At 35.7% G+C, this 17,917-nt stretch overlaps 1 protein-coding gene across 4 annotated transcripts in view; it reads right to left on the bottom strand.

Moving 5' to 3' along the window:
• The window catches only part of CCDC102B (coiled-coil domain containing 102B), a 281,568-nt gene that overhangs the window by 150,922 nt on the left and 112,729 nt on the right, over window positions 1-17,917 (bottom strand). For all 4 annotated transcript variants that reach the window (XR_011441604.1, XR_011441603.1, XM_023647965.2 and 1 more), the window contains exon 6: window positions 10,720-10,929. Coding sequence is in view for 2 of the 4 variants with exons in the window: in XM_023647965.2 (XP_023503733.1) it covers window positions 10,720-10,929 (210 nt within the window). In the remaining 2 variants the exon portion in view is untranslated. The remainder of the gene's footprint in view (window positions 1-10,719; window positions 10,930-17,917) is intronic.

Here is a 17,917-nt window from a genome sequence, read left to right as displayed (position 1 = left end):
GGTGTTTTAGTAAGAGAAAGTGAAACTCCACCCAATAATAATTTATTCCTAGAAATAATCCTTCATATATATAAAATCTTATTTTTGTAACTTTGCTTCAGTGGAGAATCACAAAACTGGAAGAAAAATAAAACTCTTACTTTATAATTAAATTTGTAAAAATCAATTCATTGTGTGTGTGCGCATGTATGTGTGTATGTGTGTGTGCATGCATGTGTGTATTTGAGAGTGGGTGAGCACAGTCATAGGAGAGTAAACATCACCCTATTTTGTAGTATGTTGATTTATTTCAATCCAGTGGGGGAATTTCTAGTAGATAACTTCCGTACGTCATTAATAAATGGTACATAAGAGTCTGTTTCTGCTAACTTAGGAAATTCTAGGACAAAAGAACATTGTTCTGCTCAACTCACAGTCTTATTAACTTTTGTTAAAATGTATACAAAATCATGGACGTTTTCTAAGTTTTTTGAAATAACTAAATTATCAATTCACAAAAGACATCTAGCCTAGTGTTTTGCTACAAAAAAAGATGGAATTCTTTAAAATAAATTCTTTTCATTTTTATAAACAAAATATAACATATTTCACATACAAAAGGGTTAAATTTTTCCATAGATCTCAAAGTCTCTGCAGACACACAAAGTTTTACTAATAGCTATATTGAAAATTAAAATTTCTAGTGTATCTCATATAGCAAAGATATATAAGAACAATTAAAGAAAAAACATGAAATGATTATGAGTAAGAGAAGAATTTGGAAGAAAGATAATGAATGAAGAAAACAAAACCGTCCGGTTGGCTGCTAAGCCACCAAATGGAAATAAAATGTATTTGAAGACAAAGTTCTAAACAAAATAAATATAATGTCATTCCTTGAATCTTTACTGTCAGTAAAGCAAATTCATTAGGAATTGACTTTGATGGCCTTTCCACTTTCAGATTAATTCATCATTTTCCTGAGACACATCAATTACCACCATGTCACATTAACTTTCTGAAAATGACCCATTACGTGACCTGAATGAAGGGACTCAGTTGCCAGAATGATTTAAGAAAACAAGCTTCCAAAGCATGTCCCCAGAGGCATGTTGACCACTTCATGGTGCTTTACACGATCCAATACTGACCAATTTCTCCAATAACTTTTCACTTCAAAGAAGTGTTATTTACAATGGGAAATGCGTACACTGCATATCAACAGACGAATTAAGGCTGAACAAATACAAGAATCTGTGCCATACACTGAATAAAGCAAATCGACATTTATGGGATAGGCATCACACTTAGAAAAATGCTTGGGAATGGCAATTCTTTTTTTTTTTTTCTTTTTAAAGCTTGCACCTGAACTAACAACTTTTGCCAATTTTTCTTTTTTCTTTTTCTTCTTCTCCCCAAAGCCCCCAAGTACATAGTTGTATATACTAGTTGTAGGTCCTTCTGGTTGTGCTATATGGGTCCTGCCCCAGCATGGCCTGATGAGCTGTGCCATGTTTGCACCCAGGATCCGAACCAACGAAACCTGGGGCCACGGAAGTGGAGCACGAGAACTTAATCACTTGGCCATAAGGCCAGCCCCCTAGGGAACGGCAATTCTCCTTTTCTCCACTACAGCAAACTCAGGATGTATTCTGATAAATATTAGGCTATATATGTTTGTTCCCTCTTTGGTTATTTTATGTCTTCTCGGTGGATAGTGGGCACAAACCCCACTTTTCATTTCCTTTTCTCTCATTTGTCTTTTCTTATCTTATTCTTCATCTTCCTGAAAGTTCAAAGAAGTGAACAAAGAGGAACAGGAAGGGAAAGAGCTCAGGAAGGGTTTAGGATGAACAAAGTCCTTAGAGTTTGGTTGTTTTCTTTTCGCCAAGCCCAGGGGAAGATGTTCTTTTCTTAACCCCAAAATTACCCTTTTTCTTGAAACTCCCTTTTCTCTCTGATTCTCTTAGGCATGGTCCGTCTTCTCATATGTTAATGTGAGATATCTGTTTATACTGATTTCAGGAGGCTGGCTTTCCCTCTCTCAATGCCTGTCCAGGGAGAATCACGCACCCTTAGCTCTCCAGTACTGTGGTTCATACGCACAACCGATTACTTATACTACAAAGACCTGCATTCCTTTTTTTTCTTTTAATTCATTCATTTCTTGAATATTTTGAGGGCCTCATATGTGAAAGGAAGTGTGCTAGGTTGTGGGGATACATAGTTCAGCTATAGAAACACCATCTTTCATGGATCTCCTAGTCACCTGCAGCAGAAATATGAATCAAACTATCTCATGACAAATAATTGCAAAAACGGCAAGAGCTATCTGACCCAGCCAGGTTGATCAGGAAAGGCTTTCCTGAGGAAGCAAAACCCTGGTTAATGTCTGAAGGATTATTAGTGAAGAAGGCCAAGGGCAGAAGAGAGGACAGTAGCAGTCTGCCCGAGAAGGGAGGCTGGAAACAGAACCCGGGGCAGGGCTTCAGACAGGGAAACAGGCTGTAGGAGAGCACTGGGCTCACAATGTATCATATGCTGCTCTCTCAAACACGGTGCCAGCTGTACTCCAGATTCATATGTGCCTGTTGGATATAACTACCAGTTTGAATGTAGGAAAAGGGCCTGTATGTATAGGAGGTTGTCAAAGGGAGATAATGGCTCAAAACACTGGCCAATATAGCGTTTAGGACGCCGTGCTGCTCTTTGCATTTCCCATCTCTGCAGAGTTGTAGTGTTGTCTAAATGGACACATCCACCTAAGTTAATTGTTGGCTGAACTGACAGGTGCGTGAGCTTGATCATCTCAGAGAAATCTGGTGATAGAATAAATCGATACAGGAAATGAGACTGTTCTCCCTTGAAAGGGCGGTCTATGCAAAAGCCCTGGGGTAGGGGGTCAGAGAAAGCACAAAGAGGTTCAGGCACTAAGAGGCGAGAGTGGGTAGAGAAAAGTAAGCAAAGAAGAAAAATAACTCTGATAGCAGATTAGAAATGAATTCTAAGAGGGAAATTGCTGCAAAGGCACAGAGAAACCACTAATAATTGCCATTGTCTAGGCCCTTGCTAGGGTTCAAGTGCTCAGTGGACCACAAGCATCAGCATCATCTGGAAGCTTCATAGAAACGCAGAATCTCAGGTCTTACCCCAGATCTGCTGAGTCAGAAAGAATCAGGACAGGGTTGAGGGTGCAGTGTATTTGTATCTTTTGTTGATAACAGGAAGCTATCCATGAACTTCCAGAAAATATGATCTGAGCTACTTCCTGGCCTGAGGGTGATTAAAGTGAAGTGTTTATGAGAAACGTGGTCTATTGAGTTCAGAGTCACGGCCATGGTGGCCACACCCTCCGCGAGTTTCAGGAAAGAACTGCGAGTAACGCTCCAATAAATTAGAGGCAAAAAAAAAAAACAAAAGGGACTGAGAATAAGACATGAACACACCTAAATAATATGGAAGAAACACTGAGAATCTGGATAAAATTGGATTAAAAAATTTGGATAAAAATACAGAAACAGAGGATACAGGGGAATGTAGGGAATGTTGCAGTCCTAGCGGAGGGCAGGATTCTTCTCTGGACAACAAGCATTTCACCTGTCTTTACTTCTGTTAACCACCTGACAGTCACCACCTGGCCTCACCTCCTACTTGGTGTGCTTTTCTCCAGCATCTCCTACTCCGGATCGGGAGCTAAACCAACAGCACTGGAAGTACCAAGAACCTTGAGAAGTATTCAGAATCCCAGGTTCCACACCAGACCTACTGAGCCAGAATCTGCATTTTAAGATATCTCGAGGTTATTCTTTTGTATATGACATTAGGGTTTGCAGATTAAAATATCTCAAATGCAATTGCTAATCCCTGAATTCCAGATAAATAAATATAAACTAATTCTCACATGAACATTTGTGATCCCTTGTATGAATGATATAATGCTAACAACGCAATTGTTCAGAAATCTAATCATTCTTAATGAGCCAATCCCATGTAAATGCCAATGTAGCCCATATTTCTTATGCTGCTGGTTATGATAGAAATATGCTACTAATGTATGTCAAGGAAATCCTAGGGGCTGGCCCCATGGCTGAGTGGTTAAATTCATGCGCTCCGCTTCGGAGGCCCACGGTTCGGACCTGGGCACGGACATGGCACCGCTCATTAGGCCGTGGTGAGGTGGTGTCCCACATGCCACAACTAGAAGGACCCACAACTAAAATATACAACTATGCACTGGGGGGATTTTGGGAGGAAAAAAAAAACAGCAGGAGGAAAAAAGAAAAGAAAAGAAGATTGGCAACAGTTGTTAGCTCAGGTGCCAATCAAAAAAAAAGGAAAGCCTAACTAATTTATACTTTTATAACTTCTCCAATGAATGAGTACTTTATGACTCATAACCTAAACCCTATACAGTATAAACTTCTTGGGAGTCCCCTGATGTTTCATAAATTTATTTTTGACAGTTTATCAACATTACAGTGGTAGACAAAGAACTAGTCACACTATAAGTATTATAATTTATAATATATGCAATCAAGTTAATTATTAGTAAATGAGATATAATTCCAGCTATAGCATGACTTCAGTGGTCTTTTCTAGTCCCTATCTTTAGAATTTTTCATTATGGATAAATTCCTTCCTCTGGATGTTAGGACTTTTCTGATTTTCAGCTTACCATTAAGCATCTATTTCTGTCCTGTTCCCACCTAACTCCAGAGAAAATCAGTGACCTCAGGTTGTAGATTCTAGGATCCATACTTTGAACAATGGAACATGAACCCCTGGAAGTTTGTGCCAAAGAATTTCCCCTCTTGTTTCCATGCCTACCTCAACAAGAATAGTGCCATGAAATAGTATCTTAGTTTTGAGCTTCATTAGTTTTGGGCTGTTTTCAGCAAACATTTTTAAAATAGTTTAGGACTGATCATTACTATTATTTTAATTCTCTTTGTAGTATACACACCATAAATGTTTTTCTCCGTGTTGAATTCATTTGTTTTTATCTCTATCATACATGGTATACTGATTCTCCTCACTACTATAAATTCACTTATTTACAATTTTCATCTTTGTGCAAAACTCTCCTTGTTAGACTCAAGTGTTTAAAAGAAGACCCTGTTATATAAAATGACTAATAAAAAGTAGAAATCTTCCAAATAATATAAAAATTTAACACTATGACTACTTCTAGATACTAAATCTTAGATATCTAACATGGTAGTAGTGCATATTTTTTTTAACTTTAAAAAAATCTAAAGGTTTTTTTCTTTTTCTAAATAGACAATGATATAATACATAATTCCCCAATAGAACTACCATCTAACATCGGAATGTTTTAATCTCAATAAAATTCATAACTTTGATGTAGTTTCTGTTTATGATTAATACTTAACTTTCAAATGGTTATTTTAATCTGTATGTCTCTTTTTCAAAGCTAAGTACAAATATTAATATCAGCTAACCTTAATTATTTTTGTATCTAGCAGATTCGTTTCAAACAAAAACTTCTTAACACTGTATCTAATTTCTGTACCGCTCTACAGTCTCAAACAATCATTTCCCTATTTTTTGAATTATAATGCCAGGAGATGGTCAGGTGTTTTTTTCAAAGAAACAAATAAGGCCATTTGGCAAATGTCTATTATCAGCTGCATTCAGAGGACTGATCAGTTATGTCCGCAAATTGTGCTGAAATCCTCAGCCGAAATGTAATGGACACACCTATAGATATACTGTTAAAAAACTTGAGGCTGACCCAATGATGTAGTGGTTAAGTTGTCCCAGTCCGCCTTTTTGTGGCCCAGGGTTCACGGGTTTGGATCCCAGGCATGGAACTAGTATCGCTCATCAAGCCATGCTGTGGCGGCACAGATACTAGCTCAGTGACAATCTTCCTCAAGCACATAGAGGAAGATTGGCACAGATGTTGGCTCAGTGACAATCTTCCTCAAGCAAAAAGAGGAGGATTGGCAACAGATGTTAGCTCAGGACCAATCTTCATCACACACACACACACACACATAAATTACGTTTTGTGGTTCATCAACTTATTTTCATTCAAAAATTATTTACTCCATATGTGCCGTATACCAGGCAAAGGAGGTATCAATGAGGTCCCAAAAGAAATGACAATTGTTTTCCTATAGGGAAATAGGACTAGTAAAGAGATACCTGTATAATAATCGACAGGGGGAATCTTACTGAGGAATCAAAACGATGATTTCCTAAGCATTTTAAAATGATCGCTGTTACTTAGAGTGGACTGTCTTGACCACATTAGAAACCCAAGCGGAAGATCCAGCCCAGAGGGTTTCGTATGGCCAGAACGATGTTTTTAATACTTTGAATATATTTTCCCTCAGGACAGGCACTGCTCTCCAGCCAGGCCAAGGTCCTGCTGTCACCTCTGGCCCTGCACCTGGCTCCCTCACATTTTCATGCTCGGCTCCTGCCATGCCTTTAACCACATGGACCACTGGTCCGGAGCAGGGGTCAGCAAGCTATGACCCATGGGTGGAATCTGGCTCCAGATCTGTTTGTGTGCCATCTGTGAACTAAAGATCTTTTCTACATTTCAAAAGGGTTATACATTTTTAAAAATACGTGACATAGACATATGTGGCCTAAATCCCTTAAGATGTTTACAATCTTGACCTTTGCAGAAAAAGTCTGTCCATCCCTAGTCTAGAGTAAAGCTGCCCAGGTGTTGATGCACGCATACATAGAGAGTTATTAAGCGTGCACATGAATTACTTTACGTTGTCATAAATTGTGACAGGGAAAATTGTGGAAGACATAGGAAGGGGCAACAAAGATTCCTGGTAGTTGTTTCTAACGCATTCTTCCAGGTAGGATTTTCTGATTCTATAGGCATTGCAACTTTCAGTGTCTTTAAGCTATTTTACAGACAACTCTGTGATTCTAATCCACAGCAATGAAAATGACTCTTGTCCATAGAGGTGCAGATTAATTTTGTCTGGCAGTGGCACAATTGTCTCTCCTCATTGTGGAAAAGCCAGTTTTGCATCTATTTAGCAAATTCTTTTCAGTATTCCAGGTTGCCCAGTTGTCTGATATGTAGCTCCTTCTTTCAGCTGCTGCAACATCTTATGGTTTCTTCAGTAATAAATGGGTTAAATAAAATCTTTGTCATAGGTTCATTTCATGTTTACCATTTTTAAATTACCATTAATGATATATTAATTTAATTAGGTTATATAGATATGCTATTGGCTAATATGACATATATAATAAACCATAATAAGGTGGAAAAAATGTAGTCTTTTCATACCACATTGGGAGATGTACATCCCACTTTACATATCACTATAATTTTTAATGCACTTCAATATTTTGGTTACTTTGATATTATAAAAGAAAACACAGAACATTTTTAACAAATATTTCAGGTAATTAAATTCAAATTCGTTGAATGCACTGAAGATTTTTTTAAAAATATTAAATTATATTAATTATCCCAACATGTGTATTTCTGCATATTCATAAGTGGATTTTTTTAAAATGTTGGATGGAAATGTACAGACTAATGATTAAGCATCATAAGTATAATGAACTATTGGCTACCGAGGGGGCTGGCCTGGTGACCCAGTGGTGTAGTGGTTAAGTTCACACGCTCTGCTTCGGGGGCCCAGGGTTCACAGGTTCAAATCCCGGGTGTGGGATCTATACACCCCTCGTCAAGCCATGATGTGGTGGCATCCCACATACACAATAGGGGAATATTGCCCCAGATTTGCTCAGGGACGATCTTCCTCAAGCAAAGAGAGGGAGATTGGCAACAGATGCCAGCTCAGGGCCCATCTTCCTTACCAAAAAAACCCCCAAAAAACAAAAAACAGACCTACATTTTTGTTCATTTATGTTTTCATAAAGCTAGTTCTCAAGTATCTTTCCTATCATTTAAAATACAGCTTCCTTCTGAGAAGAGCACCCAGTACCTCCACAGAAGGTTATCATATGTCCATTGTTTTGTCAATTACACTAATGCTATGGAACTTCGGAATGGTGCCACTATTACACAAAGCAATAACAAACCAAAAGATATACATGCAGAGGTTGTTCTAGAAAAGTCTATGGCAGTGCTTTATGCTTTAAAAATAAACTGCTACTACTGGAGTGGTAATTATATGATGTATCCATTAAAAGTTCAGGTGCACTGCTGTTTTTTTCCTAATTGTAAAAGGTTGATGCACACATATCCTTAAACATAGGCTATAAAAGCAACTACCAGATGAGGATTTATGTGACGAGGTCACTCATGTAGAGAATAATCTGTCTTTCAATTAATAGGCAATTTAAGATTGAAAGGCATTTTCCTTATAAAGGTATTCCCTATAACACTAAAGCCAAAAAAAAAAAAAAAAAATACGCAATGCCATGTGAAAGCTCTCCCCTCCTGTGTAAGTAGGGATTTATAAAAATTTCATTGAACAATGAGATTGTTAAAACTCAAGAAATTAACAAAATTTATTGATATGAAGATTTCTATGAGTAACAGGTAGATTTGTGTCTGCCACAAACATTTGTTAAATGTGATGAGATGTATATATAAGGTGGTAAGACATCTTACATCTCTTACAGAGACTGACGATGAGTGGAGCTTACAGCTCTTTCTCTTACATGTCAGCACCTATTTCCACTGCCTCCCTCATATACAGTACTTATGTACATATAGATATATGGTACTTCTCTGCATTTATACACGTTACTCCTATGTGGCACTTATACAGGTAATTTATATACATATACATTAGTTTTTGTTGGGATGATATTACAACTACAGTTTGGCTTTGTGATAGAATAACATTCACATTAGTTCCTGGACTTTGGCATGTTCTATATGCAGCTTTGATTCCTCTGGCATTTGGATTTCTGAATCTTGAATTTGATCTTCTGCACAGATCACTCTGGTACTAAGGACTGATCTACAGCTTCTCCATCATAGGTAATTATTTTGGTTCAAGTGTGAGTCTGAATTCTTAATGAAGAGGGTAGAAATCACTAACGCCTCCTTCCTGCCATCAAAATGATATGCACTTAAGAAATAGTCTTCTGACTTAGTCTGACCTTCCAGAATCTTCCCAGTTGTCAAGTTCTGTCTAGTTCTAGGCTGAAGAGCTACATTGGTCCCAAAGAGCCCAGGTCTGAACTCAGTGTGCCCTCTTGACAGGCCAAGCCAACTGGCATATATGTCAGCTCCAAACAGGCTCCAATCAGCCATCGTATCCTAAGTTACATACTTTGTTATGACATTTTGATATAAATAGAAAGGCATCGAAATGAAATAGAATGAACTTCTTCTTCACTTGTGTTCCAATTCCACTTTATTCTTAGCAACCATCACAATGTATTTTGATAATAATTTATGCATATACCTCCCTGTATAGACTCTAAGCCCATGCTGGGAAGGGATAATGATTCTCTAATCCTTCACATCACCAACATCTAGAGCAGGGACTGACACAGGCCATGATACAAATAAATGCTTATTCTGTTCAAATGAATCAAATGAAAGAGGTATTTTGATGATCAAAACTTGTTCCATAATTGAAAGAATTCTGTGCTTTCACAAGTAGAAATCTGCAAAATATTCTCAATAGATTTACCTGTTGTATATGTGTCAGAACCAAATACACCATTATGGGTGGTTTAGGAATCCATATAATAGAAAATTATGATCACTGACTATAACATTTAACTTCAGATATTTGCATTGCTAGGTCATGAAACACCAATGCAATTTTATCTTGCATTTGCAACAAATCCCTAGAATCACAAAGAATAAAGAAAGGTGATCTGGAATTCAATTTTTAAGGCCATTTAGCTTTCAGAGCTCATATGAGTATGAACTACTTATATAACTCAAAAATATGAACTTATCAAATTCACTTTTAACTCACTGTTAAAGGAATTGAGTTAAAAAATGGATTGTACACTTAGGTGCTTTAGGTACTTTAATGGAAGAAACAGAAATGAAATAGTTATATTTTGCAGCATGTTGACACTAAAACACATAAATTACAACTGCCATTAAGACAACAATACAAAACCTAAAAACTATGTATCAGAAAAATCCCATCTATAGCAGTAACTACATCTATCAGCTCTAAGATAAAACAATTCCAAAACAACCTAAATTTCCCAAAGTCAAATTTTGAATTCTAGTTTTAACTTTTATGTCGTAGCCTACAAAAGCTATTTGAAACATGATGCATTTAACTGACTCAAAAATAATTTTTCTGAGATCCACTAAAAAGTAACTAGAGCGGAGTAAACTTCAGCAAATGTAAGTGTTTACACAGATAGGTACCATAGCCACCAACAAATGCTTATTGTGTGGTTGCTCAGACTAGTGGAGAAACATGCTACTGAAAATAAGATCAATTGCTTGGAAAACACTGAGACACAGCTATAACAAGAAACCAAAACCCCAAAGATCCATCCCTTACTTCAGTTTTTTTCTTCCTTTTGGAAAAGCTTGAAACTGTCAGATTTGTGACATTCTAACATTTTCATACAAAATGTATCACCTTCCATTTCCACATACATGAAGAACATTCATTTATCTTATAATGGGAAAAAGAGCAACCCGTAAGATATTAGGTAGCACAAAAGGAAATATCTAGATTGGGAGGTGTGCCAAAGTGGAGGCAGCGTCCACCTAGGCATCAGAGAGGAAACACAGTGAGTGAGAAGATTTGCTCCAAGGAGCACCCATACCTTGTTTGTTTCCTGCAGTTCAATTTGTGATGTCTTGAAAGCAGGACCTTGAGAGTTTGCACTTAATCTGTTTTTCCTATCCAGGAGCTCTTCCATGTCTTTCACCTGGACCTTTAGCCTTCTATTTTCTCTCTCCAGTCCGTGTTTTTCTGTTTCAAGTACTTCCCTCTTGTCCCACTCTGAGGTGTTTTCAGCCTGCAGTCTCTCTAGCTAAACAGAGAAAACACAAAGAAGCAGCATGTAGCGTTTGTAATTGCCAAAAAGCAACGCCCCAACAAACAGGCCCCTGCTAAGAAAGGTTCACAGATATGTCCATTTATACAACTTTTAAAAGAAAACTGTATTTATCTGAAAAGTTGAGAATAACATGAAGGTACTAAATACCGGGCCGTACCCTAGACGAATGCATCTTTCCTCTTGGTTCTTGTGACTCTTTATAACCATACCAACGATATTTGTCAAATAAATATGTTAAATGAAAAACATATGATATTTTGCCAACAATCTCCACTCAACTTATGAACTATTTATCACTTGAGAAGGCACAAAATCGTTTCTTGAGCAGTTTTAATTGGATGGATAGAGTTCACGTGTTCATTCAGTCATTCATTTATTTACTATACCTTTCAACTTCCAGGCACTCTGCTACTTACTGAGAATAAAGAAAATGAATGAGATAAAATATTATAAACTGTGATTAGAGTTCTACAAAATACAAACTCACGTAAGTGAGTAGCCAGTTTGATTTATAGGGAATAGAGGTTTGCAAACCATGGCCAGTGAGCTGAACCTGGCCCACCTATTTTGGTACGTTCCACAATAATGATTTTCTTTTTTTAATAGTTGAAAAAAGGCAAAAGAAGAATAGTGTTTCTGACACATTATCATTATATGAAATTCAAATATCAGTGCCACGGAACTGTACTGGAACAAACCACACTCATTTGTTTACATATCCTTGTGACTGTTTGACACCACAATGGCAGAGTTGAGCTGTTGGGACAGAGACCACATGGCCAGCAAAGCCTAAAACATTTACTGTCTGGCGCCTTATGGAAAAAGCTTGCTCACCTCTGCCTTCGTCCCATGGTGCCCAGCCAAGCCTGCACATCAGATTCTCTTGGGGAGGTAGCTATAATTACCAGCGACCAGAACTGACTTCTAGAGGTTCAGATTTAATTGATTATGAGTAATGTTAATGTCTCCCTTGGTCAGCTTTCATTGCTTTAACTTTTTTATAGTTAGATTTTAAAGAGGCAATATCAAATGGGTTTATTTTCTCAAGTTTTATTATGTTTGAATGTTTGCTCATTATTATAGTGAGGTTGGTTTTTTTTTTCTTGTTCTGGATTTTGTAAGTCGAAATGATTCGTAGCTTTTTAGCTATAAATTCTGATCTTGAGCCTGAATTCCAATCCTGATTTCATCATTTATTCTGTGGATAAATTCAGTCAGGTAACTTCATCTCCCCGATGTGGATGATTTATTTGCTAATCTGACAGGGTTTCTGAAAAGAAAAATTAAAGTTATTCATGGCATAAATCTGTATAGTGAGGCAACTCTTCACAGTAGTAAAACTAGTCGACTCTAGCCCCAGTTCTGTCACTTACTCACTGGTTGATTCTAGACATTTATTCTTTCTGTTCTTCAGTTTTCATAGCAAAATTACGATGACAATAGCAGACCCATCAAATCTGTGGCATTGTAAGGATTGAATGAGATCAATTATTTGAAATGCTTTGTAAACTATGTAACATGATTAAAATAAAAGGCATTTTAAAACTATTTGTTAAGGATAAAAATTGGAAATTACTTGTTTTTGCATCATTAATTTTAAATGGCTTGATTACAAAGTATTGAATGTATCATATATTTTTCACATCATTTTAAATGCTAAAAGAAAAATCAACTTAGTCAACATTAGGAAAAGTGTTAGATTTCACTAATATCTTTGGAAATGAATTTTGATTAAAAAGAGTCTAAAATCTGCTTTTTCATATACATATAATTGCACCATTATTGTAGGAAATGTTCTATTCTCAAATCAAAGAGAGGCTCTAGCTTTTAAAAAACAGGAAGCTGAAATTGTGTTCTTGGCACTAGACCTTGCTTATCAATTAAATCTAATAAACTAAGGGATCAAATTTTAGATGATGTGGTTTGACATTTGGAATGCCTATTTGGAGATAAAAGGTGAAAAATAGTATTTCACAATTCAATTTAGAACATGAAATTACTTTAATTATTAAGATTAACACAAACTTTCTCACTATCATCACATCACTTATCAGAATGAAAATAATAAAGCTGTAACAAAAAGTCATCAACCTAGGGATGAAAAATTAATTTTAGGAGAATAAATGTCTTTTTGGCCAAGGACAAATATGACATTATGTCAAGGCTTTATAAAATTGCAGGCATTAAAAAGAAATTGCTGAAGTCAATTTTATACCTAATAACAGATAACAGGTAGAAGTAAAGTTTTAAGTAAGTAATATACGGTCTGAATGACTATACTCTAAATCTTAAAAAAAAAAAAAAAAAGGGATGATTTTAACAGTAGTAACTACAAAGCTTAAATAATTATGTCAGATTATTTACTACTTGCAGTTTTTTAATTGAAATACCTATTGTCTGATAAATTTATATATTCAACACATATAAAAAAAGGTAAAGGTTCTGTGAAATTGGAACATCATAAAACATTTAAGCAGTTATTTTTGTTTTCATTTTTCAAAATTCTTTCTTATCAGATTATTCTTTTCCAAGAATTATATGAAAATCCACCACCTTAAAAGCCATTCAACTGAATGCAACTTAAAATTATGAAAGAAAAATCAGGTACTATTTTAGCTTTTAGAGTTTATCATAAGAAATTCTAATAATTTTATCTAATTGAAATGGAATTCCTTTGATTTGCTTCCAACAATCAAGAGAAAAATCCTAAAATATTTTAATTCTAACTCTAATATACTATGAATTTTAACTAATAGTAGGTACTAGTGTGAAATGAACTTCAGGTAATACAGGAATTATTGAAAAATATTTTCCAAGATTTTTAATGTAAATGTATCTTCTAGTCAGAGTAATCACTAAAATACTTGATTAATTACTTCCAATTTTCCACATATTGGACATTAAAAAACATACAAATGTTCAAACATTTAACTATTTAACAGATATTTATTGAGTTCCATTTATATGTGAGGAACTAAAGAGCACTGAATGTACTATTATCAAAATACAAAGAAATACATAAGTACAAACTGGGCAGTGTTTCATGAAGGAGGAAAAGCCCTGGGTGCTAAGAGAAAGACCTGTAATAAATTAGGTAACCAGAGAAGGTTATTCAAAGACACAACATTTAAGAGGAAACCTGAAGTCTAAGAATACAGAGAAGCAGAATCAAGGCAAGAGTGTTCCCATGAAAGAAGCAGGCAATAGGTTTGAACATTATGGGAACCAAGAGTCCAATAATGAAGTATTGGAATTTGGGGAGGAGATGGTATGAAAGGAAATTGGAAAAACAAGCAGTGGTTCTCAAAAGTAAATATGACTATAAGAATCACTTGAGTTGCTTGTGAAAAATGTAATATAGGGATTATTACTCAGGATTGAATATTGGGTCATTTCTACACATATTCATCTATTAACTCAATCTTTGTCACTTGTCGTTGCCTGATACTGTTGAAAGGACGTCAAAGATTCTAATCAATACAATAACTAGAATGCAGGTTTTATAAAACCAGAACCATGTCATTTTGCTCATCAGCCTGGCACCTGACTCATGCCATGTAAGTGCCCCCTAAATACCTATTGAATGACAGAGGAAGTACATAATGTTAGTGTCTAGGAAGAAGCTTCTCTATATTTCAATTACAGCAATTAGACGCAAAGTGAAATTAAGATCGAATCCTAGAAGAGCCAGTGATTTAACTTACCATTGCCTAACACCAATATGGTTTCTCACCACATTCACTCTGAATTCATATCACTCTTGTCATAGCTGCAGTGCATTTCATGGTTGGTGAATAAAGTGAGAGAAAGAGAGGATTTTCAGTAAAATGACCTAGAACTGAGTCCCAATTCTTATTATCCTGAGAGCCTCAATTTTTCATTTATAAAATATGAAAAGCATTTCCTATAGCCTAGTGTTATGAGACAGAAATTATATTATTTAGGAGAAATATTTATTTAAGATTCTAAACTCAACACAAATATTTCTTTTTGTAAATTTGTTTTCTAAAGAACAAACATATCAACAGCCAATTCAAATAGTGACAGATGAAAACAGTGTATTAATTTTTCATCATTTTTTATCAAGGTGACAATCATTTTGTAAATGGACCTTGTCAACTGAGAAAATCCCCCAACAGAATGCACCATATGGTGTTGTGCAGGCCAGTGATGAGTCAGCTAAAACCAATGTAGATGTTGCAATAATAGCTTTGCAAATATTCACAATTTTCATTTCAGATAAGTCAGCCATAAAACGTCATTACAACACTGATTTTGGAAGTACGGGGTAAAATGCAGGAAGCTTGTTATTTTCTAGCAGTAAGAGAATACTACCTTTTTACAGAGAACCTAATATACTCCCAGTAAAGAGCTATATGGGTTATTTCTTATCCTTATAATAATCCTGTAACTTTGGACTTGCCACACATAAAGAAATAGGGGTTCTAAGCATAGAAGTAATTCTCAAAGAGGGTAAAGAATCCAAGCCATAGTTCACCTAAAGTTCCTCTCTGATTCTAATCCTGAGCTCATTCCACCCCCAAGCATGCTAATGAGGGCAATTAGTGCATGCGGATCCCCTTGCAATAGTAAGTAACCACCACATTCTGAATCCACAGTACTACACTATAGCAAAGGTTTTTTAAATGTTTTTGTTTTGTTTTGATATACTTTGGGGTTTTGATCCTTGTGTTGGCTCTCTCTAGCAGCAGATTAATTCAGAGGAGAGGCCATGCTGTAGACTCACATACAAAAGTCTGGAAACTCAAAACTAAATGCAGGCTGTATATTATTGATGTCACCCACTGGATCTTTTAGCATTCTTTCTCTAACCAAGTCTTAGAATCACAAATAAGAATTTGAGGAACTCCCTCCCAAATCAAAGTCTCCTCCCACCTGTTCAATACAGCTCAAGGACAGCTCACTCCCTCTTTTGCCAAAAGTCAGCAGAACAATGAATGATTTTAGTTATAGGTAATGACACATGTCTTTTAGTTACTTTGAATTTCATCTTAAATCCCTGGAGAATTTCTAAAATGAAAGAGCCCCAGAACTAATTTGAAACAAAATGTGTGCCAAAGTTAAATAAAAGAAGAGGGATCCACATGCAAAAGAATTTATCTAGGCATAGACATTACACCCTTAACAAAAATGAACTCAAAATGAATCATAGACCTGAATGTAAAGCACAAAACCATAAAACTCATAGAAGATAGATAGCATAGGAGAAAATCTGGATGATGTTAGGTTTGCAATGGCTTTTTAGATATATCACCAAAAACATGACCCATGAAAGAAATAATTGATAAGCTAGACTTGATTAAAATTAAAAACTTCTGCTCTGTGAAAGACAATGTCAAGAGAATGACCCCTAGATAACAGACATCTCACCAAAGAAGATATGTAGATATCAAATAAGCACATAAAAAGATACCCCATATCACACGTCATCAGGGAAATGCAAATTAAAACAAAAAGATATCACTACACAGCTATTAGAATGGCCCAAATCCAGAACACTGACAACACCAAATGCTGGTGAGGATGTGGAGAAACAGGAACTCTCATTCATTGCTGGTGGGAATGCAAAATGGTGCAGCTACATTGGAAGAGAGTTCAGTAGTTTCTTAGAAAACTAAACATACTCTTTCCATCCTATCTAGGAATTTGCTCAGTGGTATTTACCCAAAGGAGGTGAAAATTTATGTCCACATAAAAACCTGCACATGGATGTTTATAGCAGCTTTTAATCTTGGAAGCAACCAAGATGTCCTTCAGTAGGTGAATGCATAAACTGTGGTATGTCCAGACAATAGAATATTATTCAGCACTAAAAAGAAATGAATTATCAAACTAGGAAAAGACATGGAGGAACCTTGAATGCATATTACTAAGTGAAAGAAGCCAATCTGAAAAGATTACATATTGTGTGATTCCAACTATATGGCATTCTAGAAAAGTCAAAATTATCACGACATTGAAAATTATTAGTGGTTGCAAGAAGTTGCAGGAGGCATAAGGGGAAATTGAAAGCAGGGAAGGATAAATAGGAGGAGCACAGAGGATATTTAGGGCAGTGAAAATATTCTGTATGGCACTATAATGATGGATGCATGTCATTATACATTTGTCTAAATCCATATGATAAAACACCAATAGTGAATCTTAATGTATACTATGGACTTTGGGTGACAATCATGTATCAATGTAGCTTCATCAGTTGTAACAAATGTACCGCTCTGTGAGAGATTTGATAATGGGAGAGGCTATCCACATTGGGGGGTAGCAGATATATGGGAAATCTCTGAACCTTCCCCTCAATTTTATGTTGAACCTAAAACTTCTTTAAAAAATAAAGTCTAATAAAAAAGTTTTTTTAAACAGAGACCTTTTCATATTTTGGATATGCATCTTTTATCAGATAAATGTTTTGGAAATGTTTACTCCTAGTCTTTGGCTTCTGTTTTCATGACCTTAACAGTGTCTTTCATGTTGTAAAAGTTGTCAATTTTAATAAAGTTTAAAAACATTTTTTCCCACAGAAAAAGAGGGAGGCCAACACACATAGATTATGAATCAAAAGCAATGCAACCAAATTAAAAACAGAAAATCTGTGTCTAAATAAGTCAGTATATATTAGAATGAGAAGAGAAAATGCACTTATTAAGACTTAAGTCCTGGTAGAGAAAACTTATAGATTTCACAAGTAAGAACTCTAAATAAGTATTTTGGACCCTTGATTTTGCAACAGTCAGCCAGTCTCAAAAATTCTTGATGGTGATAAAAAATTTCATATGAAAATACTATCTCCATTTCCCTGTGGAAGCTACTAATTATCTATACATATCCTAGTAACTATTAAGATAAAAATATGAATAGACATGTTGCTATTATCCCAAACAATAGGACTTATTTTATGAGTGTGTCCTAGACCACCAGAGAAAAGCATTAATCTGAAACG

The sequence above is a fragment of the Equus caballus genome, chromosome 8, assembly GCF_041296265.1.
Source record: "Equus caballus isolate H_3958 breed thoroughbred chromosome 8, TB-T2T, whole genome shotgun sequence".
NCBI lineage: Eukaryota > Metazoa > Chordata > Mammalia > Perissodactyla > Equidae > Equus > Equus caballus.
The sequence above is the reverse complement of the archived record's forward strand: the minus strand, read 5'-3'. Positions and strand labels throughout refer to the sequence as shown.